Source organism: Furipterus horrens, unplaced genomic scaffold, assembly GCF_987537825.1.
Source record: "Furipterus horrens unplaced genomic scaffold, mFurHor1.1.pri manual_scaffold_5, whole genome shotgun sequence".
NCBI classification, from domain to species: Eukaryota; Metazoa; Chordata; class Mammalia; order Chiroptera; family Furipteridae; genus Furipterus; species Furipterus horrens.
In genome coordinates this window covers 197074644-197102317 of record NW_028327175.1, presented here as the reverse complement: position 1 = coordinate 197102317, position 27674 = coordinate 197074644, and the positions used below count along the sequence as shown (strand labels likewise).

The window sequence follows — 27674 nt, the reverse complement described above, 5'->3', positions numbered from 1 at the left end:
TCCTCAGAAAAAGTAGAAAGGGCCAACCAAATACGAAAACACCAGTAGGGGGTAGAAAATTTTTTACTCCCTTATTCTATTCTTCTCCCCAGCAACATACCCAACAAAACACCGAGTACCTCGTTGTTCCCACCATTGTGCCCGCCGTTACCCAGACTCAAACCATTGTTCGCGCCGTTACCCCCAGACCCAACCAATCGCTAGGCGCCCCGATACCCTGTTCCAGTCATTCTCCATCCCTCCCTTTAAAACCTTGTCAGCCTGTACGCCCGCTGCTGTTCTCTCCTTTGAGACAGTCCGGCAGGTTCCTCTTAATAAATCTTGCATCTCAGCTTCCTTGGTTTCGGTGTTTACTATTTCTAACAGACTTTAACCCTAATAATTTTATTTGCAAAAATAAAAATCGATTCGCGCAACTATCTAGGGCCATACAGAAAAAAGGCAATGTCCGGGGTGTGCCGGGCGCGAGACCCACGGGTGGACACGATGCGGGAATCGCCCTGAGCACGTAAACCCGCGCTTCTCAGCCCACGTGCGCTCAGCGCTCCTGGCGGTCTCGACTGCCTAAGACTTCATTTCCCAGGATGCCACGGGGCGATGCCGGCCGGAAGAGTCCGTGCCCTCCGCGGGGCATGATGGGGGAGTTGGAGACTTCCATCATGGCGGCTTCCATTTCGGGCTACACCTTCAGCGCTGTGTGTTTCCACAGCGCCAACAGCAACGCCGACCACGTAGGTGCTGGGACCCCCGCCGTGGCCGCTGGGGCCTCCATCCTCTGTCGCGGGCTAAGCCCGGACCAGTCACGGCTCGTACCCCTGGCTCCCGGGCCGGCCCGAGAAGCTGGTGACCCGGGCTGCTGCCGCCCCTGGCGAGCTCCTGCTGCCCGGGACTCCTTCTCCCCCGGGACGGGCCCCCTCGCTCGGTGCCTTCCGCCGCCTGACCGTCCCGGGACAGCGGTCTCCGGCTTAGCAGAGCTGGCCCGGCCGGCCGCCGGCAGTGTCAGACGTCGCCTGGTGGAATCGGAGCGCCTGCCCCTCCCTGAGTGTCAGGCGCCTGGACTTGGGAGGGGACCCGGGGTCGGGAAGGAGCCCAGGCACCCAGCGCGCCCGCTCGTCTCACAGGGTGTCGCGGGGCGCGAGTAGGGGAACCATGGCTGTCACCATTCATACCTGTTACATATGCTCGTGTGTTTTCTTCTCCTCGATGGAAAACGGAGAATGTAGACAGGGGTGTCAGGAGCAGGGGCTGCTTACCCTGAAGTTGCTTGGTTAGTTCCTTGGCGGATGTTCTAAGGCCACGGAACTAAGTCGCAGTGAAATGGGGAAGTGACAGGCCTACGCGTGAGCGATCGGAAACGCGCTGGCTTTGGGGACCACAGAGCGAGCGGAGCCTGTCCGCTTCAGTGTCTTTATTTTACGGGTTGTCCTAGTGTCACTGGCCTCTGAGTGGCGATTCTTTGTGACACTAGATCAGTTTCATCTGTAAGGAAGTGTTTAATTTGCCCACCAAGTTGGGGGATTGTTTTAAATGATACTGAGTGAATTATTCAAATTCACGCAATAAGTGTGGGTTTTTTGGGTGTGCTTGTCATTACAAAGCAAAATGCTACAGTGCAGAGGGGACTGGATTTGCTTTGATGTCAGCAATCTTAGCTTCCATTAATAAAGACTTACAGAGAGGCAATTCCATTAGGAAATTAGATGACATTGAATTAATGGACCTTCCGTCTCCTCAGTGCCAATGGCAGAGGTTGAAGGGAAGACTATGCACAACGCGGGTTTTTCCAGAGGCCGCTCAGGCCTCTGATACCGCAACTGGGTACTTAATAACGTAACGCAGTTCCGTATATGGGTGGTGCGTGATACTCCTAGTGTCCGTGGTGTTAAATATTGTTGAAATGAGGCTTCTTAACCTCTGATTTTTGGATTGTGTAATACTGTCACAGTTTATGTGTAGGAGAAAATTATTGTAAGAACAAGCAGCTACCTGTTGAAAAGTGGGTAAGTTTTTCTACAAAGGGAAGTGAGATGGTCCTGTTACCTGGATTGTTATTAATTTTATTCAAGAGACATCTCTTTAATATCTGCACTGCCAAGTATGGTGACTAGACTTCACGGACATTTTCATCAGTGCCAGTAGTTGGCACTGTACTGGATAGGACCACACCTGTTTATATTCGCCTTGCCACTGTTATATATGTGGAATAAAGTCATTTCAACTTCGTGTATTTCAAAGCTGAAGAACCAAGAATTCACTTTTGTAGTACATTCTTGTTTCATCCAGGCAAGAAATTAGTTAAGGTTAACCAGCTTTTTCTGCAGGGGGCCACAGAGTAAATATTTGAGGCTTTTGGAACCACGTGACCTCTGTAACAACTATTCAACTCTGCTGTTGTAGGGCAAAAGCAGCCGTAGACAATACATAAACTAGTGTGACCGTTTCCAATAACCTTCATTTATGGGCACTGAAATTTGAGTTTCATATAATTTTCACATCATGAACTATTCCTATTTTACTTTTTTTCAACCATTTAAAAGTCTAGAATTTCACTCTTGGCATTTGGGTTATACAGTAACAGGCATTAGGCTGGTTTCTGCCCACACTCTACAGTTTGCCCACGTATGCTATAAAGTAACACTGGCTCAGATAATCCCAGACCAGCAGATAAATAAGTATTTATTTTATACTAGGCTTTAGAATGTCTTGACGTCACTGCTGAGTTTCTCAAAATGGGAATGGTGGTAGAGTTGCCAGATAAAATATAGAATTTCAGATAAATAACAAATCATTTGTATGTAATATTTGGGATATACTTATACTAAAAAAATTATTTGTCTGAAATTCTTATTTAACTGGGTGTCTTGTATTTTTTTAAAAAATTATTTATTTACTTATTTTTAGAGAGAGAAAGAGAGGGAGAGAAACATCAGTGTGTGGTTGCCTCTCACATGCCCCCAACCAGGGACCTGGCTGGGAATCGAACCAGTGACCCGTTGGTTTGCAAGCAGGTGCTCAGTCCACTGAGCCACACCAGCCAGGGCTGCCTTGTATTTTTGTTTGCTAAATCTGGGAACTCTACACGGGAACACTAGGAATCTGTAGGTGTGTTCTTAAAGGTCTAAAATTCTGTAGAAATTTTTATTTTTTTCTACTTTACCTGTTACAAGGTTTCTCTTCTGTAGTGAAAACTCATAACTGAAAGACTTTATAAAATAAAAGACGCTTTTTTAGTCAGTGTTTCTCAAACTAGTAGTCATGATCACTCCTTCACGTCTGAGATAATTTTTTTAGGGAGAAGTCTTTATATCTCAAATTTAAAAAATGCCCTATACACGGTAGTTTGGGATTTAAGGACACTCTACTCCCCTAATCCAATACAAAGTCATGCTATAAAGCACCTGTCTGTCCCTTCTTACTCCCACAGATTCTCGCTTCCAAGGGGGGGGATGTTCTTGAACTAGGAAACTTCTTTAATTGATTTGAAGGATCAGCCTAGAACATAGAAAGGTATATAGTCAGGGCATTACTTCAATACATTTATTCAGCCAGTATTTACTGAGCACTTACTAGCTGTTAAGCACCGGGCTAGGTGCTGAGATAGAACAATAAAGAAGCACAAAGTCCCTGCTCTCATGAAACTTATATGTTAGTGGGGAACGGGCGTTTATTCATATAAACACGTGATACGGCAGACAGAAGATGACGGAGGAAAAGGACGCAGAGCCAAGGGGACAGAGCGTCAGGCAGACACTCTTTTCGGCCCATTAGCCAGGGAAGGCCTGTGATATGGTGCCGTCCGGGTAAAGAGCCTAAAGAATGGAAGGCGTAAGCCACGCGGGGACCTGGGGCGGGAGGTTCCAGCCCGGCCTGTCTGTACAGGGAAGTTATTTTGACATTTGGGGTCTGTGTTCTCCCACTGCTTGTGCTGAACATGACAGCAAGTACTCCAGTAGCAGGTTATATGCTGAGTAATCCAGAATTGATGATGGTGGTATATGCTCTCCAAAGGGGTAAAGAAACCAGTCTCTACGTTATTAAAGAAACACTTTTTATATGAGTGAGAGGTTATATGCTGAGATCTTAATTTCCATGCCAGCCTATACAAGAGCACTTAGTTGTGCATTGTGTTAACTTCTTTATCCGTTTATTATTAGCAGTGTTTCTAATACAATGATGTAAATTGTATGCTGATTTAAAAAAACAAGCTTGGAATATTTCTGCTTCCCACGCTTTTTTGACATTGGTTATTCTACTTAGTAAGATTTAGGTGATGAATTCACTCTGCTCGTTTTACTTCAAAACAAACAAGCAGGGAAGACTTGAAGGAATTAAAATAATATTTCCTCTTGTATGGGATCCTTTTTTCAAGCAATGCAGTTAATAGATGTGTCTCAGATTGCTTTTGTCTTACTTGTCTGTTTATAGAATGGTAGTTTGCATGCCAAACTTATTTGTATTACAGCATTCCCTCACTTATTGCAGGTATTACGTTCTAGACACCCCCTCAACATAGGAATCTTACATTTATTCTGCACCCTTAAATCTATGTAACTTTAACAACATACGTATACAGTACCGCAAAATCCCACGATATAGCGAAAAATCCGCGATAAATAATTAAATTTATTTTTAAAAATCCCGCGATACAGTGAGGCTGCAATAAGTGAACCGCGATATAGAGAGGGACTGCTGTATTGTTAAAATTGTGTCCTAAATTCCTCCCAATTCCAGTAGAAATCATCTGTATTTTTCGTCTGCACCTATTTCCTTCTGTCACTTTTAGGAGGGATTTTTGCTGGGAGAGGTGAGACAAGAGGAGACCGTTAGCATCAGTGACTCACAGATCAGCAACACGGAGTTCCTGCAAGTCATTGGTAAGTTCATAGTGGACTTAGAAATACCTGTTCATTTTTTTTTTTTTTTTAAGATTTTATTTATTTATGTTTAGAGAGCGGGGAAGGGAGGGAGAAGGAGAGGGAGAGAAGCATCAACATATGGTTGCCTCTTGCACCCCCTCCCACTGGGGATCTGGCCCACAACCCAGTCCTGTGCCCTGACTGGGAATCGAACCAGTGACCCTTTGGTTCGCAGGCTGGTGCTCAGTCCTCTGAGCCACACCAGCCATGGTTCTCTTTATATATATATATATATATATATATATATATATATATATATATATACTGTTTGTTTGTCCTTTAGTCTTTAACTGATTTTAACCTAAAAGATGACAAAACACATAGGAAACCACTAAAATGCCAGTGGTTTGCACCAATATGCTCAGTGTTATGCAGTGTCCTCAGAAGTCAGCGTAAGTGTGCAGGGCATAGCTGTGGGTTTGGGTATTCTATAAAGCGGTCTCTTACCCGCTGCTGATCTGCCTGATGGAATTTCTGTGTGCTGTTGCACTGAGTAGTCTCTTCAAAGCCACTGTCAACCTCGGGTTTGTAAGTTAGGCTGTCCCCATTGCCAGCGTCTCCTGCTGCTGCAGTGAAAGGACACGTTATGCACGTCTTCTCCAGAGGAGTCGGGCAAAGGTGTTCACGCTTGTTTACGTAAGATACTTGCTAAATCTCTACAGCCTTTTGGGGATGAAGTCAGACAGTCAGTTTAGGGAAGACTCTTGGGGAAGATGAAAGAGTATTTATAAATGCACTTCCTCTGTTGGGTCAGTCTTTTTATAAATAAGAGTCGCGGTCCTTTCAGCTGTACGTCAAGTGTATCACCAGGCAGCATATTCTGATGATCAGAAAAAGCAAGGGACATTCTATTCACTTATACAGCCCACATGCCAGGCAGCGAGAGGACTATCCAGATACATTCCTGCCTCCCAGGGGTGCGGGGGGAGAGAACAAGTGTGCAGAAGTGCCGGGCAGTGCGAGGTGCGCAGCGCTGTAAAGAAGGGGCAAAGGAAATCCCGTAAATTGGGGTGGCGGCGGCTGCTAGTGGGTGAAATCAGTAGAACCATCATGAAGGAGGTGAACCCAGGGCCAGGGTGGTACATTCAGAGGAACATGGCAAGGAGTGCGTGAAACATACAAGGGGTCTGGCCTGTTTCTGAGACCCAGACAGTTTGTGTGAAGACAGGTGGTTCAGCTATGTGACCAATTTCGAGCCTGTTCTGATAGCCTTCTAGGACATGGATTGGGAGGCCAGGGCGAGGGTCAGGTAGGGTCAGGATTGGGGGGAAAGAAGAGACTGGACTCTCTCCTAAAGGACCCGAACGATAAAACCCACTACCACAGGATCGACTTGGGAAATAGAGACTTGGTACGTACGGTACAGCTATTCTCTCAGTGAGGGTTTGCTTCTGTTTTTCTGTTTTGCTTAATTCTTTAAAATCCTGAAGTGGAGAATTTGGTTTCGGTGGACATCTGTGTAATTATTTAGTGTCTGCACTTGGGTTTTCAATATTAATTTGCTAGGTGAGGGTTAAAATGCCTGATGTGGTTAGCTGACAGCAAAGCATGCAAGAAGGAGCTCTTATCTGGCATGGTCACAGAAATAGCATTTCTCATGAATATTGTAGCTGTGTATTTTTAAAGAAGTATGCTGGTAAAGTAATTCAAATTCTACAGCATAACATAGTGATTCTTTGATTCATAAATCTTCTAGTTCTTGCAGTAAATACTCGTTTGCATATGTTATAGAAATGGAGGAGCACCAGTCAATAGAGTCCCAGGTAACACAGCACCATGACAAACACCTTTTACTGTACAACCTTTATTTTATTATCTACCTTCAACTTATTATTTGAAATGATTATGGATCTCACGGACAAAGTGTTTACTAGAATTATCTTAAATGTATTCTTATCTTTTTCTTTTAAAAATAAGTACGTATTATAAGTTAAAAGACTTAAATGCAACACGTGAAACCATAAAACTCTTAGAAGAAAATGCAGACAGTAAACTCTTTGATATCATGCTTGGCAGTATCCTTTGGGATATGTCTCCTTGGGCAAGGACAGCGAAAGAAAAAAAAATCAACAAATGGGATTCCATTAAACTAAGAAGTTTTTAACCGGGAAGAAAATCTCCAACAAAATGGAAAGGCAACCTACTTTGAGTAAAGAGAAGATATTTGCTAATGATATAGCCAATAGGGGTTAATATCCAAAATATGTAAGGAACTCATAACAATTCAACATCAAAAAACAAACAATCCAGTTTAAAAATGGGCAGAGGATCTGAATACACATTTCTCTAAAGAAGACATACAAATGGCTGACAGACACAAGAAAAGATGCTCAGCGTCACTAATTATCAGGAAAATGCACATCAAAACCAGAAAGATACCACCTCACACCTGTCGGGACGGCTGTTACCAACAAGACAACCAAGAACCAGGGTTGGCTGGGATGTGGAGAAAGGAGAACCTGTGTGCGCTGTTGGTTGGAATGTGTCTTAGTGCAGCGAGCACCAAGGGTCTTTAAAAACGTAGAGCAGAATTGCTGTATAAAACAGCCATTCCACTTCTGGGTGTACATCCACAGAAAACAGAAATGTCAGGCCGGAAGGACACACGCGTGCCCGTGTTCGGTGCGGCACTGTTTCCAGTAGCCAGGATCTGGAGGCCGCCCACGCCCGCCGATGGGCAAGAGGATGAAGGTGCGGCACACACGGAACATTATGCGTAGAAAGAATGAAATCGTGCCCCTTGCGACAGCGTTGATGGGCCTAGAAAGTATCAAGCAAAGCGAAAAGTCGGACAGAGAAAGACAAAACCATGTGCACTCACTTATATGTGGAATCTGAAAAAACCGATTCGCTACAGAGAACACCTGGTAGTTGCCAGAGAGGAGGAGGGTGAGGGGCAGAGAAGGGGAGGGGATCAAGACGTACAAACTTCCAGTTACAAAAGAAGTCATGGAGATGTCATCTACAGCATCAGGAATATAGTCGTTCATATCATAGTTACTGTTCCGTGACAGATGGTGACTAGCCTTACTGTGGTGGTCACTTTATAAGGTATATAAATGTTGAATCAGTGTGTTGTAAACCTGAAACTAATACAATACTGTCTGTCAACTATACTTTATAACTAACTAAATAAATAAGTCCAGGGACTCTGGAAAGCCTGGATTGAAAGACCAGACACTAAGCAAAGTGCCGTGAATATGTCCATAAAGAAAGTGTGAAGAAATTTTCTGGCATAGCTTAACCTCCAGAATAAGATGTTTTAAATAAAATAAATGGGCCAAATATATTATTTGTTGAAGTGTGTCGTTCCATGCACAGACATCTTTATTTGACTCTATGCAATAAGGGGGACTTATTATAGAATATCACATTTTGAACGCAAAGTGTCTTTGTCTTGTTTTGAATATATACTCGTTTAGAAAGCTGTGCTAACTCGCTTGAAGCAGAGCCATCCCAGACAGCAGGCGTTTCTGTAGTTACTGAGCTAATATGGTGGCAGTTATTTGACAGAATGCAGGGGGAAGGAAAGCAGGAGCAGAGACAGGAAGATGAGCAAGAACAGCAGCACCTCCCAGTGGGGACTTGTAAGGACGTGTGTGCAGGGACGCCATACGCACGTGACGGGGAGGCCACGGCGTAGACGTGCTCTGGGGACGTGGGAAAGCCTTGGGTCCCTGGCGAGGCTGCCCTGCCGAAGGTCCACCTGTCAGCTCATGTGCCCCTGACTTCATCCCGATCTGCAGCATTGTCATCTTGGAGAGACCGTCACCCTGGACTGCAAAACATCTATAGGAGAACGCTTCAACTTCTTGAGGAAATGCCACGTGATATCTAGAGCATATCTTCAGTGTGCTTCTAATCCGGGTTGTAAATCATGGAGGACGTCTGCAGGGGCGGACCGATGACAGGGTGTATTCAGAGTTCAGCGTTTACTCTAGGGATTTTCTTAAAGTATTCTTTCCTGTCAAGTAGAAGATGAGTTTTTTCCTTTTCCCTGAAGTCTAGATAATGTCTTTTTTTTTTTTTTTTTTTTTGCTACAGATGTTTCACATTTTAATTACTTTGCGAAAAGTATTTCTGGAATAGCTTAGGAAGGTATACAGTAGCGTTTTGGTGATGGAAGAAGGGCATGTTTCTATTGTAGATGAGGTTTCCTTATTTGTATCACTATGCTAAGAGCCTCCTGGGCAAATAAACTTTTTTTTCCTGTGGAAACATTGTATCTGTGCAGTCACAGCAGTCTGGAGGTTACAGCCCCACGTCTTTTAGGGTTGTGGTTTCATTTTAATTGAGTTAAAATTGCAGCCTGTAACTCTGGGCTGTGACATTTTAAACAGCAGGTAATGAGTCGCTGTCCAGGAGAACGTTACCAATAGAACTGAGTGGCTAATTAGTCTCGTGGTCTTATAAAGCAAACCAGACCCTGAGCCCCCTGATGAGTTTGAAGAAATTGTTCTGGTTAATCACAGCAGTCTTTTCTGATCTGCCTTATAAATAACAGTTTCCCTTGATGCTGGCCATCTTTGAAAGGGTTAATAGACTTCCAGAGTTTCCTCCCTTCCCCTTCAAAACACCTGGCCTGTTTTCCTTGTTGTCTCCCTTGTGAGTAAGGTATTGATGGCAGGGTGCCTAAGGCCCTCTCCCCAGGCTGTCCTCAGGGCTTTTATCCGCCTTCCTGAAATGCTTCCAGTCAGTGGTGACATTTTCCCTCCCTGCTCTAACCGGCAAGATGGGAGAAGGGCGTCCTGGAGCTGCGTGCTCCAGAACAAAAGCTTGCGGGCGCACGTGAGAGAACAGTGCTGTTCCCCAGTCTGCTGGCTCTGACTTGTCCCTGCGCTGAAATGTCGTGAAGATACAGCGCTTCATGGTGCACACACAGTGCCTATTTGGAAGAAGAAAACTATCTTTTTTATTGTCTGAGATTTGGGCCAAAACGGAGAGAGACAAAAAGTCTGGGCTATTTTTTTGTTGCCTGTATTTTATACATGATTAACTAATATGTATTTTCTCTTTCTCGTTACAGAAATCCATAACCATCAGCCTTGTTCAAAACTTTTTAGGTAAGCCACACCCTTCTTTGTAGCTTTTAGCTTACTAAAAGATGAATGGATTAAAAACGACTGAATTCTTGCCTGTAGCTGATTATTGCTAGAGTCACAAGTCTAACTGAGGGCATCCAGATTCACTTATTTATTGAGTGACAAATGTGTGTGGCTCTGTGTCAGGTTCGGAAAAGGGAAGGGATGAATCTTGTATCCTTCTTACTAGTCTAGTTCTCAACAGTTTAGAATGGAAGCTTCCCACCAGCCTCCCGAGCAAGAGCTCTTCAACCATAGAGAGGGAAGGTAATCAGGATCCCATAAAAGTCAAATAATTTAAGGGTGTTTTAGCAGGAATAAAAAATGTTCAGTATTCCACTTTAAAATGTAACCGAAGAGAACATAAAACTTTCTTTTCGTGTTTGTTTAAGTTAATATACACCAGTCGCATATTGTGACCAACTAAAGGACAGAAAGAGAACAAAATGGGAGGAGAGCCATTCAGAAGGGAGATAGCCCATGACAGAGACACGCTGGACTTCTGCTCCCCAAGCCACCCCCTCCCCAGCCTCTGCCTCCTTTCTGAGCTCCACACCCTTCTGCCTGTGGCGGTATGGCGGTGTTATCTCTGTTCTGTGACGTTCCCCAAGGCCCTGTTCTTCCGCCTTCCTGGCAGTGCTGCTCACACTGTTCCATTCACTGTTCCTGGCAACGCTTCCTTCTTTAAACACCCGCCAGCTCCTTGCCCCTGGCTGTCCTGCTGTGTGCTCCCGACCCCGCTCCCGGCGCAGTGGGCCCAGACACCAGCCCCCTTGCACCAGGGGCCGCTGGGGCCTTGAATCGTTTGGGTCCCCTACGCACGTCCCCCTACCCTCAGTCCCTCGGAGTCTGGTCTTCATTCAAGGTGGCTGCTTGCAGCTGCGGCCTCAGAGGAGCCCAGGAGCTCATCTGCTCTAGACTTACACAGTAACTCAGAGAGGGGCAGGAAGCAAGGTGACCAACGGGCAGTTCCCCTGAGAAGGACCTCGGAGCAAATGAAATGATTCAGGCCCCGGTCCACTCAGTGCCTCTGTCTGGTCCGTGAAGGCGACAGTGGGGCCCTGACTATCCAGAGCTTTGCTAGGTGTGCCCTGCCTGCCCTTCTGAGAAATTCCTTAAAATACTGTCAGCAGTGCCATACCAGAGCGAGAATTTAACTCAGTTTATTCATAGGCTCATAATTCTGAGAGCTGAAAGAAGCCTTAGGAGTCCTCTGCCTACTCCAGACTGGTTTGCAGAAGGGACATGGAGGGCAGAGAGGTGGAGTGACATGCAGTGAGAAGCAGAGCTGGGCTCAGGCTGGGAGCTCCTGACGCCCAGCTCAGTGCTTCCTGCCTTATAAGGCCTCGGGTTGCGGTGGCAGGAGGGGAGGGAGGGCGGCATTCCTGCAGCCCACACACGCCGTGTCTGCACTGCTCAGCACGGGACATTGTCAGGTGGGCCCGTTTCTGGGCTACGTGCGTTCGGTGTGCAGCCAGCCAGGTCTAGCCTCACTATCCCGGCTCTTCCGGCTACCAGCTTTCTTATGATTTAGGTTAAGTCACTGAGCTTCAGTGTCTGTCTTGATAAAAATGGGAATAAAACTTGTTGACTTGGGCTAAACTAATACCTCCCAGCGTTGAGGCAAGAATGAAATGAATAGCGGGAGAAAGCATGCAGCTAAGTTTCTGGTTAAGCATTCAAAAGTACTTAATGTCCCTTCTCCATTGCTCAGAAAAGAGGTCCTGCGTTCTTTTTTTAGATATATAAGAAATTAATACACAGAAACAAGGAAAAGATGGCACAGCCCTTTGAAACCACATATTTTATAATTAGTTGCTATCAACACCCTCTACATGTAGAAGTAATACCCCTTGAATGTAACAGTCTCAAGTATTCTTTGATACAAAAGGTACCTCCTGTCAGTAAAACATTTAGATTGATCTCTCTTTGTTTACCTATTGACTACGATTCTGTCTTTATTACCAAGATAGAATTGGACTAGTTGACCTGTAGACGCATGTAGCTAAGCATATCCATGTCACTGTGCTGTCATGTGATTTTAATACTTTTTTTTTTCTCTTAAAAAACCAGTTTTTATGACTATGCAAGCAAAGTTAACGAAGAGAGTTTGGACAGGATTCTTAAAGACCGGAGAAAGGTATGTTACATCTGCTGCCCATTCTGATTTGGAAATCACTCTTTATCTCAGCACCCAGAGCTTATGACCAGAAAGGAACGTAAATTAACAATGCAACTAGATGTCCATATCTGAGAGTTCTGTTACCTTCAGTAAATTATAAAGGTAAGTTACAGGTGTGAGACAATGTTTACAATGTATCAGTAGGAAAAAGTTTAGGTATTTATAGTGTGATTCCAATATGTAAAAATCAGAAGACAAAATGAACTATAATCTGAAAATAAACAATAGCCTGAATCTGGGTGGTTTTGTCTTTCTACTTTGTAATTAAAAAATAATTTTGTAAATATTTAATACATGTGCATTCATTTTATAATTTTTACCTTGGTATATAAATGAAAAGTAGATTGGTTATTAAACCATCCCTTGAGTGAGAAAGTACCAATGGACGCGTTCAGCTTATCAAACAGAAAACAGAATGCCTTAGTTTAGAAGCACATATTACTACCCCCCCCCAACAACAACAAAAAAAGCTTTTGAAACATTACCCGTGGACTTGATCCCTCCGTGTCTGAAGAAGGGCGTCAGGAGTCGGAGTAGCGCGGTGTTGGTGACCGGCCCAGTCGCAGCACCGCTGTCAGTGTCGCGGGGGAAGAAAAGAGAAGGTGAGGTGAGAGGAAGAATGGGGAGTGTCAGAGAGAGGCCGGAAGAAAGGACCCAAGGCTTTGCGAGTGCTAACGAGCTCTGGGCCACCCAGCGCCCGCAGAGCCTCACCCGGTCGCCTGCCCACTGGGACCGGGAGTGAGAGCCGCCGCAGGCGTCCTGGTCCAGCCCCCGTGTTCAGTGACGCGACCGAGAGCCTGCGTGCCGGAACCTCTTGCAGCCGGCCCTTCCTCTCTCAGTCCCCGCCTGACCTCCTCGTTCCTTCTACTTTCATCTTTTAGACGACGAACCTTTATTATACTTTCTGAAGCTAAAGCTTGTTCCATGAAAATTCTCATTGGAGCGCAGCTTTCTATAGCACTCACTGTGTATTAAAAGTCGCAGGAACAGCCCTGGCCAGGGGGAGAGCGCCCGGTCTGTTAGAGCCTCATCACTACCTGCGAAGGTTGAGGGTTTGATCCCCGGTCACAAGTATCAACCAGTGAATAAATCAATAAGTGGACCAACAAATTAATGTTTTTCTCTCTACCTTTCTCCCTCTCTCCCTCCCATCTCTAAAATCAATAAGTTTTTTAAAAAGGTTCCAGGAAGTTTATTTTTAACAAATGAAACTTAAAAGTGAAAAAAATGAATAAAGATTATCAGAAGGAAATTCACAAAAAGAAAAAAGAAATCCACAGTGGCTGGAAATAAACGAAAAGATGTTGAACTTCTATCAGGAAACGCAAATTGCAGCAACGAGACACTATGTTTTGCCCATCAGATTGGCAGAGCGTGAAAGGGTCGTGATACCCAGGGTTGGCAAGGCTGTGGGAAGCGGGGGAGCCGGACTGGTGGGAACGTAAGTTGATACAGACATTTAGGAGGAGAGTGTTGCAGGAACAGAATTTTAAACATGCAGTGTCACCTCTGAGAATCTGGCCCAAGTAAATAATAGCACCTGGGCACAGAGATATGAAAAGCTGGCGTTCCTCACCCCCTTACCTGTGCCAGGCCACGTTCGGAGCCCTTTCCAGGTGGTGACATGTTTTATACTGGCAACAGCCCTGTGAGGTGAATTGCTGTCATTCTCACCCCATTTTACAGCTGAGGCAACAGGTTAAGTGACTTGCTGAAGGTCACTGTGGAGCCAAGACTTGACCCCGCAGTCTGGCCTCTTGATGCAGCGTACAAGGATGTTTGTTGCATCTTTGGTTAATAGAATTTTGAAAGCGATCTAAATGCCCACGAGTAGGGAGTGGTTAAGTGAGTTACGTTGGCGTTACCGCAGAAACCCCGGTCCTTCCCGCCCGCACAGTAAGGAATTAGAGCAGCGAGCCTGTGAGCATGCACGCGAGTTATTGGCGAGTGCAGAGCCAAAGCAGGGGTGGCCGAAGGCGGGCTGGCCAGCGTGCCCCAGCGTGGCCAGAGGGCCGGGAGAAGAGAGGCCTTTGTTCGCAGGACTTGCGTAGCTGGTGGGATGGGGGTGAGGGAGTTAAAGATGGCGCCCACTTCCCTGGGGAGACGTGGCAACCCAAACGTAGGCATGGGTGGGGGTCTGTTAGCCCGAATCCTTATCTCGCTCCGGACTATTTGTTCATTTCGCATACGTGACGGGAGGCAGGCAGTTAACCAAAGTTGTTTTAGCGGCTTTTCCTTGGGCACTGTGTCCCCCTCCCCTTGTAGGCCTTGGGATGAACATGTGTACACGGTCTCAAGCTTCCCCTTTTCCCAGCTCGTGGAGACGACACACACAGACTTTAAGGGGCTCCCCCTCCTGCACGATCACAGCTTACTTGTCTTGTTCAGAATGCCCGGCAGCTCAGGACTGCTGGGCCAGCGGGTGGGACTCGTCTTCCTGGGCTTCTAGCCTCCTGTGTTACGTTCTCGGCTGGATTGCCATGGGGATGGCCCTGCCTCTGTTTCCCGTCTGGTACTCATCCGGCCGTAACATTGCACCTGCAAACCGTGGGTTATACAGCAGCCACTAAAAAGGAGGCAGCTTCTCATGTAATGACACAGAGAGGCCTCCAAGTTAATGTTAAATGAAAAAGGAGGCAATATAGTTTGGGCCTCTTTAAAGCAAGGCAGAATGAGTGTTCAAACGTACAGAAAAAGATGTGGAAGGAGCCCAACCAAACCTAAGAGTAGTCACTTTGGGGAAGGGCTGCTGATGAAGGAAGACTTTATTTGATGTTTTTTTTTTAATGTATTTTATAACTGAAAATAGATCGATACTCGGGGATCACCACATAAGTTATGTAAATGTCTAACCACTAGGTTGTACATCTAAAACCAATATAATATTGAATGTCAACTGTAATGGAAAAATTTTAAGAAAAGAAAAAAATTTTAAATTACTTTGCTATGTAAACTACTACGTAGGTTTTTTTAGTAGTGGATATACACATATTTCCAAATTGACTTGAGTTTTTAAATTGGATTTGCTGTTTTGAGACACATTAGACCAACCTTAGGTTGTTTTGTGGAGTTAAGTTTGCTTTTCCTAAAACCAAGATTCTCAAAAAAATTAAAAGTTCATCTGCGGTCTTACTTTTCTAGAACTTGTGCTGAAACAAATGTTTTCTTTTAAAAATACTTTATTTACTTTTAGAGAGAGGAGAAGGGGGGGAGAAAGGAGAGAGAGAGAGAGAGAGAGACATCGATGTGTGAGAGAGGAACATCAACCAGCCGCCTCTCACATGCCTGCAACTGGAGACCTGGCCCAGGTCTGTGCCCTGACTGGGAATCAAACCGGCGACCTTTTGGTTGGCAGTCCAGTGCTCAATCCACTGAGCCACACCAGCCAGGGCTAAAACAGATGTTTTATTTTTCATGGTATTTGTTAAGGGCAAGAACTATAATTTATATTTCGTTGCATTTTCTGTGGTATCTTATACATAATATAAACTCTTTAAGAATTTTTTTTTAAGTCCAAATTTCTACCATAAAGGCAAAGATATTGTGTAATATTTAGATGACTGAAAAGCATTATAGTTAATTCTAGTTTGGATTTTGAACCCCCAGAAAAGGCACAAAATTGTATCTTCACCTCACAAGGGTTATTGTGCTACCTAAATGGGTACATTTGAAATGTTAGACTTAAAAACACACGTGTAATTTAAACAGTGCCTGACATAGAGAAAATATTTTAATTACTATCCACTTTTTAAGAAAATGATGATGGGAACGTCTAAAAAATTACCTCTGCTAGGCAGGCTTCAGATCTAATATTTAATTGAAAAAATTTAAGACTTGAACAAAAATTTAATAAGTTAAAGTCATATAAAATAAATACACAGTAATTTAAAAAGTTCTCTGAGTCCTAGGATTATCCATTAGAAAACAGAAGCTAGTACAGAATTTTGTCACAAGTATTGAGTATATATAAAAAAAAAAAAAGAAATTGTTTATTAAAAAAGTGTGGCTCTCAAATATACAAACTCTACAACATTGCTAAACATTTTTAAAAAATATGTTTTGCTTAAGATAGAGACTAATGTTTTTGATATGAAAACCCCCCAGTCAGTGCAGGGTGGTCACATGCTGAATTACTACTCTGGCTGAATCCATATTTAGTTTATCATGTTTCCAAAAGCCCCAGATTTGAGGCTAAAGTCAAAAAAGCAAGTGAGAGGAGGGTTTACGGCCTCTGGAAACATCTGCTCTGAAAGAGATAATGATAAACATAATTTCTGTCTTAATATCGTCCTAAGGCCAAAAAGAACGCAACCTGAAGATGACAAGGCTCAGTCCTGGGGATAATTGCTTTGGCTCCAGAAAATGTAAGCACATGTCGAGCATAGAGAGTCGGGAGGAGCATCTCTGTGGAAAATTGTGAAATTTCAGCAGAGTTAAGGTTTTAGGGAAAGATATCCATCATTTTTCATCATGGAAAAGGCAGACTCAGATGTACCAGTGTGAATTAATTTGGCATGTTGTCTTTCATTGGGCAGAATGAGGGGGGGCATCCTTTTTAGCAAATATCAAATGAGTAAGTTGATTACTGTCAGTTGATATCCAAAATAAATTTATAAGGCTCCCACTTCTCAGAAAATACGAATGGAATAAAACCAATTGGAAGCAGCATAAGTGAAGCGCATACTCATCCAGTAGCCGCTTGCAAGAGTCTTTCATCAGCAAGAACTTTATGGGAACAGCCAAGGTGTCCAGCTCTCCGTCTTCGCTGGGGTGTTGGGGAATATGAGACACGCCCAGCCCCGCCCAGGCGCCCACTCCACCGTTAAATGCAGAGTCCTGAGACTCTGAGGCCAGTATATCATGTTCTTAGATACCGACAGCACTAGCCAGGCGATAGTTTTTCTTACCCCCTTTTATTAAAGGAAAAGTACTTTTCACTTTTTTGTGACCACCATCGTGTGACTAACATGGAATTTTGAAGTTAATGTTGTGCAGTGGAAAAAGACGTGTTCCAGGCCTTGGCTCTTACTCGTTAGCTCTGTGACTTAGGACAAAACATCTCTTTTATAAGCTATATGAGGTCTGTTGAGAAGGTACCTAGCCATGTAATATGAAAAACAGAGCATTTATTGGAGAAGGCACCAAATACAAGAAACATTGTACATAGGACAGTGACACCTCAGTCCCCATCAAAGCAGGCACCTTGGGACCTCACACAGTTCTCCCAGTCACCTTCAGCTGCTCCGTCATATTTGCCTGAATGTCATCAATGATCTGAAATCTCTTCCCTTTCAAAGGCAATTTTAGTTTTGGGAAAAGCCAGAAGTTGCAGGTTGTAAGGGACCCAAAGGGGCTGAGTCACCCAGGCGATTTGATGTTTTGTCAAAAAACTCTGCATGAGAAGTGATGCATGAGCTGGCATGTTGTCATGATGACACTGCCGATCACCAGTTGCCCACAGCTGCGTCCTTCTGAATTACCTGGATAGTTTCCACAGAGGAATGTTCCAGCTTAATGCAAAATCTGATGCAGTTTCCTTGCTCTACTCACTCAGTCATTTTGAATATGACAGCCACACAATACACATGCTCACTCAACGGTGTCTACCAATCCTACCGACTAGTACAGTGAAGGCGTCATTGTTCACACATGTGCATTCCAGTCCACCCTTCTTGGCTGCCAGGTTCCATCAGTGTGACACAAACCGTCCTTGTTATATTGACAATGGTTGGCCTTTTCCCAGACAGACCTTGTATGCTGTCAGAAACGTTTAGGTTTCCTTTTTATTTAAAGACTGTCAGAATTAGTTGCTTGAATATAAAAGTCATGCTTTCTGCTCAGTAGCACTACTTGAGGGGAGGCACTGCTTCTTCCCTGTAGTTGCTTGAAGTGATGTGAACTCAGTGGAGAAAATGTTACTCACCTCCCAGAGTTGTTATGATATAAATGAAAGTATTTGTGACATCGTTAGCGGGGGCCCCTGCCACAGGGACTCAGCAAAAGTTGGTTCACTTCCTTCTTACATGAATGTGCCAAAACTGTTAGTCTTAATATGACACAATTTTAAACTACTTTTACATCTTAAAACATGATTTTTCACTTGAGTTTATTTCGAAGAAAAGCTATATGAGGATTATTCTTCTAATAAAGAATTAATTGTCTCTACAACAGAGATTTTCAAACTTTAGTGTGCACAAGAATTTGAGGGACTTATCTTAAATTCAGATTCCTGGCTCTCCCCATAGCGGCTGTGAACATGCAGGTTTGCTGGGGCCCAGGAACAGGCTGGCCAGCTCCTGGATGTCTTGTAGGTCATCCTTCCTTCAGATGTCCAGCCGATCACGTTAGGAGAACTATTCTTGCCGAGAGCATGTTAGTTTAATTCACTTAACCAGCTTAGTTAACCTATAGTTAGAATTGACAAAACTAAACTCTGTCAGTTTGTCATTGTATTGGGGAATAATTGCCATAAAATAAGCAGTGCGTACCTACCTTGTACCCTTTGATAAGTTTTGATGTGTATATACACCTATGAAACCATCATCACCATAAGTTAATGACCATGTCCATCGCTGCAAAGTCTCCTTGGGCCCTTTTCTGATCCCTCCTTCCCACACCCCAACCCCACCCCAGTCAGCCACTGATCTGCATCTGCTATATGTCACTAAAGTTGTTTTCATTTTCTAGAATTTTACATGAATAGAATCCTATAGCATAGATTTTTTTCTGGTTCTGGCGTCTTCCACTCAGCATAATTATTTTGGAATTCATCTGTTCTGTGTGTATCAGTAGTTTGTTTTTATTGTTGAGTAGGTGTCCAACGTGTTGGCTGTACCCCGGTTTGTTTGCCTGATTGAGGGGCAATGGGGCTGTTTTCCATTTTGCGCAATCGCACAGAGACCTAGGAACGCTGGTGTACAGGTGTCTGTGTGGATACACTCAGAACTCAATTTGTAAGGTTTTGTGCAACTTTAAAAACTTTTCTTCTTCTGCTTCTGTGGCAGAAAGTTATCGGGTGGTACCGGTTCCGGCGAAACACGCAGCAGCAGATGTCCTACAGAGAGCAGGTCCTGCACAAGCAGCTCACGCGTGTCCTCGGGGCACCCGACCTCGTCTTCCTTCTCTTCAGCTTCATCTCCACCGCCAACAACTCCACTCACGCTTTAGAATACGTCCTCTTTAGACCAAATCGGAGGTAAGGGGAGCAGGCCGCCTACCAACGGGAAAGGTGTTGGCGCAAGTCATTGAGATTTATGACCTTGAAAATGTGCATTTTATAGCATCTCTAAAAAGCTTTTGTAACTCTTTGAGCTAGTTTTCTTTGTAGTTAGAGATGCTTTTCTGTTAGTTGTATAAATTACAATTGTTTTTGAATCAAGAAGCATCAGCAAGATGTTAGTGACATATAAATTTTTATAAGGATAAACAGTTGGAAATCATCACTTGCTTCTCTGTAATCCATTATATAGAACTATAGTTTTATCACTCTGGAACTCTGATTGTAATTTTAAAGCATAGATTGTGAAGACAGAATTGTAAAATTGATCCACCTACTGGTTAATGGGGGTTCTGCATTGCGAACTTGGTAAAAGAAAAGATCCTATGATCACTGTGCCTGCTGGAAACAACGGAATGGTTTCTCTCTGGAAATTCACTTGTAGTAGAATACATTAACTTGACGTCAGTGAAAATAATTATTAATTGTTACATAGCCATTTGCTTGGTTACATTAATATATGAGTCATATTTCTTGAGCATTTACAACCTCCTCAGCATCCCGGCGGTCCCTGTGGGGACACGGAAGATGTATAAGAATGACCTCTGCCCTCAAGGGGTTTACAGACAAGTTTCCACTTTCAGGGAAGGACAGAAACCCCCAAGTTGTGCATCCGTGGGTGGTCTGGAAGCAGGTGCTTGCTGAGACCTTCTTGTAGTTCCCCAGCGCAGAGACCTGGACTCCCGTTGCCCCGACCCGTTCTTTAATCAGAGCAGAAATGCTAACGGGACCCCTCTCAAACCCGCCCACAGGTACAATCAGAGGGTTTCCTTGGCTATTCCCAACCTAGGCACCACCAGCCAGCAGGAGTATAAAGTGTCCTCAGTGCCAAATACTTCTCAGAGTTACGCCAAAGTTATTAAAGAGCACGGGTAAGTGGAAAGGTAAAATGAAAGTTCTTTCTTTTCTTTTGTTAAGACTTAAAAGGCTGACGGACAGGTGTGAGATCAAGTTTGATATGCTTGAAATTGAAAAATGCAGCGAGGTAATTCTCTACCCTCACCACTATATATCAAAATTTTATTCTTACTGAAAAGTTAGTTCACTTTTTTTTAAGAAGATTTTATTTATTTATTTTTAGAGAGAGCATAAGGGAGGGAGAAGGAGAGGGAGAGGAACATTAGTGTGTGGTTGCCTCTCACGTGCCCCCAGCCAGGGACCTGGCCCACAACCCAGACATGTGCTCTGACCGGAAATCGAACCGGTAACCCTTTGGTTCGCAGGCCAGCGCTCAATCCACTGAGCCACACCAGCCAGGGCAAGATAGTTTATTTTTACTATTACTTTTTTTTTTTTTATCATTTGCCACAATTAAAAAAGAATAATTAATATTAAAGTTTGATTAGAATACGTGTATTTCTGAGACCCTGAAAGCTAACTATGGTCACTAAAAAATGGATAGCTTTTTATTATTTTTTTAAATTGTCTGAGTCACATGGGTTATTTTTAATTTCTCTTTTACAATTCTAGTAGTGCGGACATTATTGCTGATACAATATCACTTTGTAGGTGCAGCATTTAGGTACTAGGTGAGGGTAGAAGTGATAGGAAAACCCCTTTCAGGTTCTTAGCAGTTGTAATGACCTCTGTGATGTCCTTTTTCTGTCTCTATTCCAGTACTGACTTCTTTGACAAGGACGGAGTAATGAAAGACATCAGGGCGATTTATCAGGTTTATAATGCACTCCAGGAGAAAGTGCAGGTAACTGATTTATTTCCTCGTTTTTGTCTTATTTGTATTGCCCAAATGCTTTTAATTCTACTTTAATTTTTAATGATCTCCCAACTGAGAGGTGAATCATGTCCACCAGCCAGAAGGTCCTTTCCCCCAGTAGCATCAGATGTGTCCGGCCGGGCCCGCAGGAGCCTGTCTCCCTCACGGGCCTGCAGCAGACCCTCAGGAGTCTACAGTAGTGATACTACTGTTGTCAGGACTGACCCGTTGACAGCAGTGTTGTTGCTAGGAAAACGTGTCCCAGTTAAAGCAGGATTGCCTAGGACAGTGCTCCTGTCCGCGGTGCACCCAGCAGAGACTCCCCCACACTCAGAGCAGCCCGCCCCCCCCCCCTCACTCACTCGCATGGCCCCTGTGCCTCCATTGCCCGGGAGGGTCACAGTGGGGCCTGTTCACTCCCAGTCGTTCGTGCGACAAGTGTCTGTGGAACTGCTGCTACAGGCGGAATACCCAGCTAGGTGCCAACAGTGCTTTCCCACATTCTCTTCCTCACCCTGGTGTGTCTTAGGAGTAGTTTTCTCTGAAACCCAAAGAACAAAAGAGGCTTTGAGGACAAAGACGGAGGAGGTGGAGCTGAAGAAGCCCTCCCAGGCCCGGAGAAGGCCTCCCTGGGGAGAAGGCCCCAGGAGTAGAGTGAGGAGTGAAGGCCGCCAGTGAGGAAGGGGAAAGCAGACTGAGTTCAGCCTGGGGCAAAAGCAGAACGCGTCCAGCAGGCCGTTTCCAGTGTCGGGGTTCCAAAGTAGGGTCACAGGACACCTAGCAGTACAGGGAACTTTATACTGGGTCACTGGTGACTGGCCCACTTTCTGGCAGTTTCTGGTGTTTCTGCTATGGCAGGGACGAGCAGCGAAAGCCGGCTCGTCGTCCTGGATTTGTGGCCGTGCTTGTCTTAGACTCTCGGCGCCGTCCCGCGGGCTGCAGAGCTGCTGCTCCACATCTCGTCGCCAGCCGCATGAGGCCCGCTCACAGAACACCAGTGTCACATAGCGTGTGCTGGCACATGGATGCAAGCTCAATAATTATCTTTCATCAAATCTTAAAAAAATATTTTAAATTAATTTTAGAGAGAGAGGAAAGGGGAGAGAGAGAGAAGGAAACATCGAATTATTGTCCCACTTAGTTATGCATCACTGGTTGACTCTTGTATGTGCCCTGACTGGGGATCAAACCTGCAGCCTTGGTGTACTGGGAATGATGCTCTAATCAACCAAGCCAGGGCCTTTCATTAAATCTTGACTGCGAAACTTACTTTCTTTTTCAACTCTCCCTAATTATAAATATTTTCTGTTAAGTCATTTTTTGTGTCATCTGACCTGTGATTGTTGGTTATAAATGAAAGTTGAAAGCATCTAATTCCTGGCTTATCCTTCTTTTGTCCTTTGTACACGGGACCGGTATTAAACCTTTGCTTTTCATCTCAATGAAAATGAAGAATCCAGGAAAAATGTGTATCTTTCCCAGCTTACCCTTATTTTTCAAGAATGTATAAGCTAAGTAGCGTGCCTGTGAGTAAGAAGAATGCTGGCCTCCTGGACCTTAATGGGACCTGACATCTGTTTGGGGGCTGGGTAAAGCACCCAGGGCCCTCCTTGGCTTTAATGAGTGCTGTATTTACAGAATGCCTCATGTGTGGGTTTCAGCTCATTGTTCCTGTCCTCCTCTTCCCTCAGGCAGTGTGTGCAGACGTAGAAAAGAGTGAACTCGTAGTTGAATCTTACCGAACAGAAGTGAACAAATTAAGAAGACAAATAACTCAGAGGAAAACTGAAAAGGAACAAGAAAGAAGTGAGTTTCCTCTTAATTTTACCATTCAGTGTCGGGGGCGCGTCTGGTTTTAAACATCACATTGTATAATCCTTCTACACTCATCAGGCCCCGAGTTGGGCTGTGTGGGAGCAGGCGTCCTCATCCTTCAGGTTTTTTCGGAAGGGAAGTGACGTTTTCCGTGGCACCCTTCTCAACCTCTGGGACGGGGCAAGGAAGACAACCCAAGGTAGAAGGGCTGAAGCATGTTAGAGTGAGTCCTGAGTAGTGATTGGTGCAGACTGGTGCCTGCGCTGACTACCGGGATCCGTGTTCAGGGGGTATGACCTTGCTCCCCACGGAGCCCTGGCCCGCCCAGCAGGCGCTGCATCCTGGGTTCACTGCAGCCATTTAAAGTCACCCCTGAAAATTCTTTTACCTTTATATTTGGGTCATAGGCAGGGGCGCAACAAAGCCTTTAAATGTCTGTTTATTGGTAGCTGTGGATGGTGGGTATCATGAAGCTAAAGGACCAGCTGGTTGAATGAGAAGTAGGCCCAGGACTCCCAGCGTGGTAACAGAGATGTTTGCTATAATGTCACCAGACGTAACATGTGCAAGTAAAACTTATAAAATGTATGGCAAATAATATCAAGTGTAAAGGAGAGAAGGGTGTAGCTAACCATTTCTAATTTAATAAGGATATTTGCAGACCACCCTGGCTGGTGTGGCTCGGTGGTTGAGCATCGTCCGCAAAGCAAAAGGTCACTGGTGTGCTTCCCAGTCAGGGCACATGCCTGGGTTGCATGTTTGGCCCAGACGGGGTGCATGGAGAGGCAACCGATTGATGTTTCTCTCTCACATCAACGCTTCTCTCCCTCTCTCTCCCCCTCCTTTCCCCTCTCTAAAAAGAAATAAAATCTTAAAAAAAAAAAAGGATATTTGCAAACCAATTAAACTGTAATTTATATTTCTAAGTAAGTGGTAACTGATTCATTTCTGCTATCATAGTTTTCTAGAAATAATCTGAAATGCAGACAGGAATTTATGCACAAGAATGTTAATCAAAACTTTATAATTCTAAAATCTTGAAAACAACCTATTAAAATAGTTAAATAAACAACAGTAGTATAGTTGAATAAATTTTGGTGTATCTATGTTGTGGAATATTGTACAGCCATTGAAGTGAATTTTTTAAAAATTAATTTGTTTATTTATTTTTAGAGAGAGGGGAAAGGAGAAAGAGAGGGAGAGAAACATCACTGTGTGGTTGCCTCTCACTCACGCCCCCAACTGGGGACCTGACGTGCAGCCTAGTCATGTGCCCTGACTGGGAATCGAACCAGCGACACTTGACTCGCAGGCCGACGCTCAATCCACTGAGCCACATGAAGTGAATTTTTAATGAGTACATGATCCTTAGCAAAAACCCTAGGATATAATGTGGTGTAAACATGATCTTAGCTATGTTTAAAATATATATATTCAAAATGCACAGGCTGGATGAGAAAAGTGGAGTCCAGGAAATAAGTGGGGGGCCTGGCACCTAAAGTTTATGTTTTTAACCCCAATGTTGTTATCGTTTCACCAAAATTCTAAGTGTTATCTGGGTGATAGAATTGTGGGCAATTTTTCTTTGTTCTTTTCTAAATTTTGTAAAAGTAGGTATCATTTTTATAATATTAAAAATGTACTTTAGCCTTGATTGGTGTGGCTTGGTTGGTTGGGCATTGTCCCGGAGAGCTAAAGGTTGCTGGTTCAAATCCTGGTCAGTGCACAGGCTGGGGATGCGGGATCTGTCTGCAGTTGGGGCACATTTGAGAGGCAACCAGTCGATGTTTCATTCCCTCTCTTTCTTCCTCCCCTCCCTTCTCTCTAAATAAATAAATAAATAAAATCTTTTTAAAAATACACTTTAAAAAGCTTGCAGACTGCAGACTCAGATGTGGGACTTTCAGAGCGTTCATAAGAAATGGGGTAAAATTATGGCCCAGTACCTGGGAAACTGGCGGCCACCTAACAGAAGGCTCTTCACCTTGTAAGGAGAAAGAGGCGTGTGTGTGTGTAGTGACAGATAGTTGTAAAGAAGTGCTTTTTGATGCGAGGTTCGTCAAGGAAAACACTCACATTCAAGTGCCTGCCCAGGGGGGTCAGAACTGTTCTCCTGCTCTGTCTGCACAGCCTTGTCGCAGTCAGCGGCAGGTGGGGGAATAGGAGCCGGGGTTAAAGGACCTGCACTTGGAGTAGCAGACCCCCTTCCAGCTGTTGCCTTCGTGAAGCCACGCACCCTTCTGTGCTCCAGTTTTTTGTCTGCGTAATGGAAACAGTAACATCAGTAATGATGGCGTTATTGATGGTTTGAAGCTTAAATGAATTAATGCACAGGGAAGTCTTTTGTAAACTATGGAGTATTGTGCAAATGTAAAACAGTAGGAATGATCAGCGTCTCTGCTTTGTTGCTGTTTTCCAGAACATTCAGGCTTGGCTGTTCAAGGCATTGAGATGCACAGCTGGGGAACTACAGTCTGTGTTACAGTTCTCTTCCTCTTTCCACCCAGGGTTGCAGCAGGTGATGACAAGCAGACAGATGCCGTCCGAGAGTCTGGAGCCGGCGCTCAGCGCTCGGACGCCCTCTGCGGGGCTTGCAGCTGAAGGTAGAAGTACACTGGCGGACGCAGAGGCCTCTGATCCCCCGCCCCCATACTCTGATTTTCACCCAAACAATCAGGACAGTACTTTGAGCCACTCGTGCATGGAAACGAGTGTCTTTATGCCTCGACCCCAGGCCGTGGGCTCCTCCAATTATGCCCCCAGCAGTGCCGGACTGAAGTACGCTGGGGCTGGAGCAGACCCTCCTTCCCAAAGAGCAGCTGGAGACAGTGCGGAGGGGTCAGACGACAGTGATTATGAGAATTTGATTGACCCCACGGAGCCCTCTAATAGCGAATGCTCACATGCGCGGGATTCTCGGCCTGTGACACATCCCGACGGGGGCTCCAGGAACACTCAGACGTCCCAGATTTAACGAAACAAAAGGAACTCTTCACTTAGCGCTGTTTTCTTAATCACTTATGGAGAGAGTTTTCTGAGGACTTAATCTGGAGGGAGAACTGCTTTCTCAGACCCCTGGGCCCCCAAGAGGCCTGGGCACAGAACTGGCAGGGGCCTCACCTGCGCAGGCCCCACCTGCACACACCGCGTCAGGTGTCACCACAGAATCATTAAGATAATCAAATTGTCCTAACTCTGGTGCGATTCATGGATGTCCTGGTAAATGTAGGCAAAGAGAAACTTATCAGCGTAGTTTCTGTTCTTTAAAACAAATCGGTAATTAGAGCCTAAGCACAACTGGTCTATAAATGTTCTGTAAATCAAACCTTACCTCTTGCACTATCATGCCTTGAAATTTACTTTTTCAAAGGGAACTGAGTAGCAGCAGCCTTCAAAGACCCTTCTTTCTCTGATGAGCCAAATTCATCTTTGCCAGAAAAGAAATCTTGATAATTCCACGGAGCCTGATGGGGACACATCGGATGTAGCTGCTCTTGTCTGCATGACTTTGTGAGATCAGAAGAGGAGGCTTTGTTTTAACTTCGTTCTACTGGCCTGATATGTATCGTCACTTAAAATGGTTGCCTTTAAACACATGTAGAAATACTAATTACCAGTAAGTAACCATCCAAATAAGCGTGTCATAAAATAAATTACTTATTTTTCTTTTGTGGAGTTACAGTGACTGTGGTGTCGCCCTAGCCACACGCACAGTCTCTGTTCTGGAGTCCTAAGTGCAGGCCACGCAGCAGTGGGTCCCAGCAGGGGCCATGTTCCCGGCGTGAGTTCTCGGATGAGCAGACTCCAGACGCAGTGGATTCAGCCGAGTTCATACATAAGGGATGTAACTCATTTAGATCTTCTGACAAATCCTAGTGTTAATTTTATTTGTGGAGGAAAGACATTTAATCAACTGTTTAAGAATCTTGGTGAATAAAGACTCATTTTAAATTTGAATAACCATACTTTTTTTTTAAGCTGCCATTTGGAGGATAGTTATGGAATGTGTTGAGCCTTCCTGTTGGGATGCACTTATATTTTTATTTAATTAGTGCTCGTTTTCTAGTTTTGCCCAGAATGTGTGAAACCACTAAAGACATGAGCATTTTAGGCTCCTGGTTTGGGAATGACAAGACCCGCCCTTCATGACGAGGTCAGCCCACCAAGTTAATGCTTTGGAACATAACCACCTTTCCTTTGGATTGGTTAAAACCTGGAAAAATAGGGAAGTTGTCCGAGAGGCTTACAGTCCAGTTTCTGAAAGAGTAGTTTCATTTTCTAGGAGAGACGCTGACTCCCTGAGCCAGCTGTAATGCAAAATTCAACAATATGGACTGAAAAACGAGACGCCGAAGCTGCCGTTCTTCGGATGCCCACTCTGCGGGGTCTGTGTTTCACTCCTCCCATTTCTGCTGACCTTAAACCACTGCCATTTGATTTGAGGCGCCACAGACCCCTGTCTCCGCAAGTGTGTTCTGGTGTCACCAGCCGCCTCCGAGTGGCTTCCACACCAGTGCGAATTTCCTTTTTTTTTAAAGTGCCATTGCCATCCCCTCTGTTCCGATTTTGACATTCAGGAATATATTTTTATTTTATGCCATACTGAAACCTACAATGTATATCTGACGAAGCAGTTAAATGTGACAATAAAAGTTTATTTAATCATGGTACCATTGTTTTAATGTCTGTT

At 44.5% G+C, this 27674-nt stretch overlaps 1 protein-coding gene across 1 annotated transcript; it reads left to right on the top strand.

Annotated features, from left to right (window-relative positions):
• The first annotated feature begins 584 nt into the window (after positions 1-584).
• ABRAXAS2 (abraxas 2, BRISC complex subunit) lies at positions 585-26650 on the top strand. Its single transcript, XM_090278701.1, has 9 exons — positions 585-731; positions 4784-4874; positions 9943-9979; positions 12071-12137; positions 19184-19374; positions 20208-20327; positions 21073-21157; positions 22861-22975; positions 25492-26650. Exons 1-9 carry the CDS (start codon positions 585-587, stop codon positions 25956-25958), a joined length of 1320 nt encoding a protein of 439 aa, XP_090134827.1. The 3' UTR covers positions 25959-26650.
• Positions 26651-27674: the final 1024 nt, after the last annotated feature.

Coding starts and splice junctions, on each gene's coding strand:
- ABRAXAS2 (XM_090278701.1), top strand. CDS start 585: ATGCCACGGGGCGATGCCGGCCGGAAGAGTCCGTGCCCTCCGCGGGGC. Junction 732..4,783: donor CCAACAGCAACGCCGACCAC/GTAGGTGCTGGG, acceptor TGTCACTTTTAG/GAGGGATTTTTGCTGGGAGA. Junction 12,138..19,183: donor TTCTTAAAGACCGGAGAAAG/GTATGTTACATC, acceptor CTTCTGTGGCAG/AAAGTTATCGGGTGGTACCG.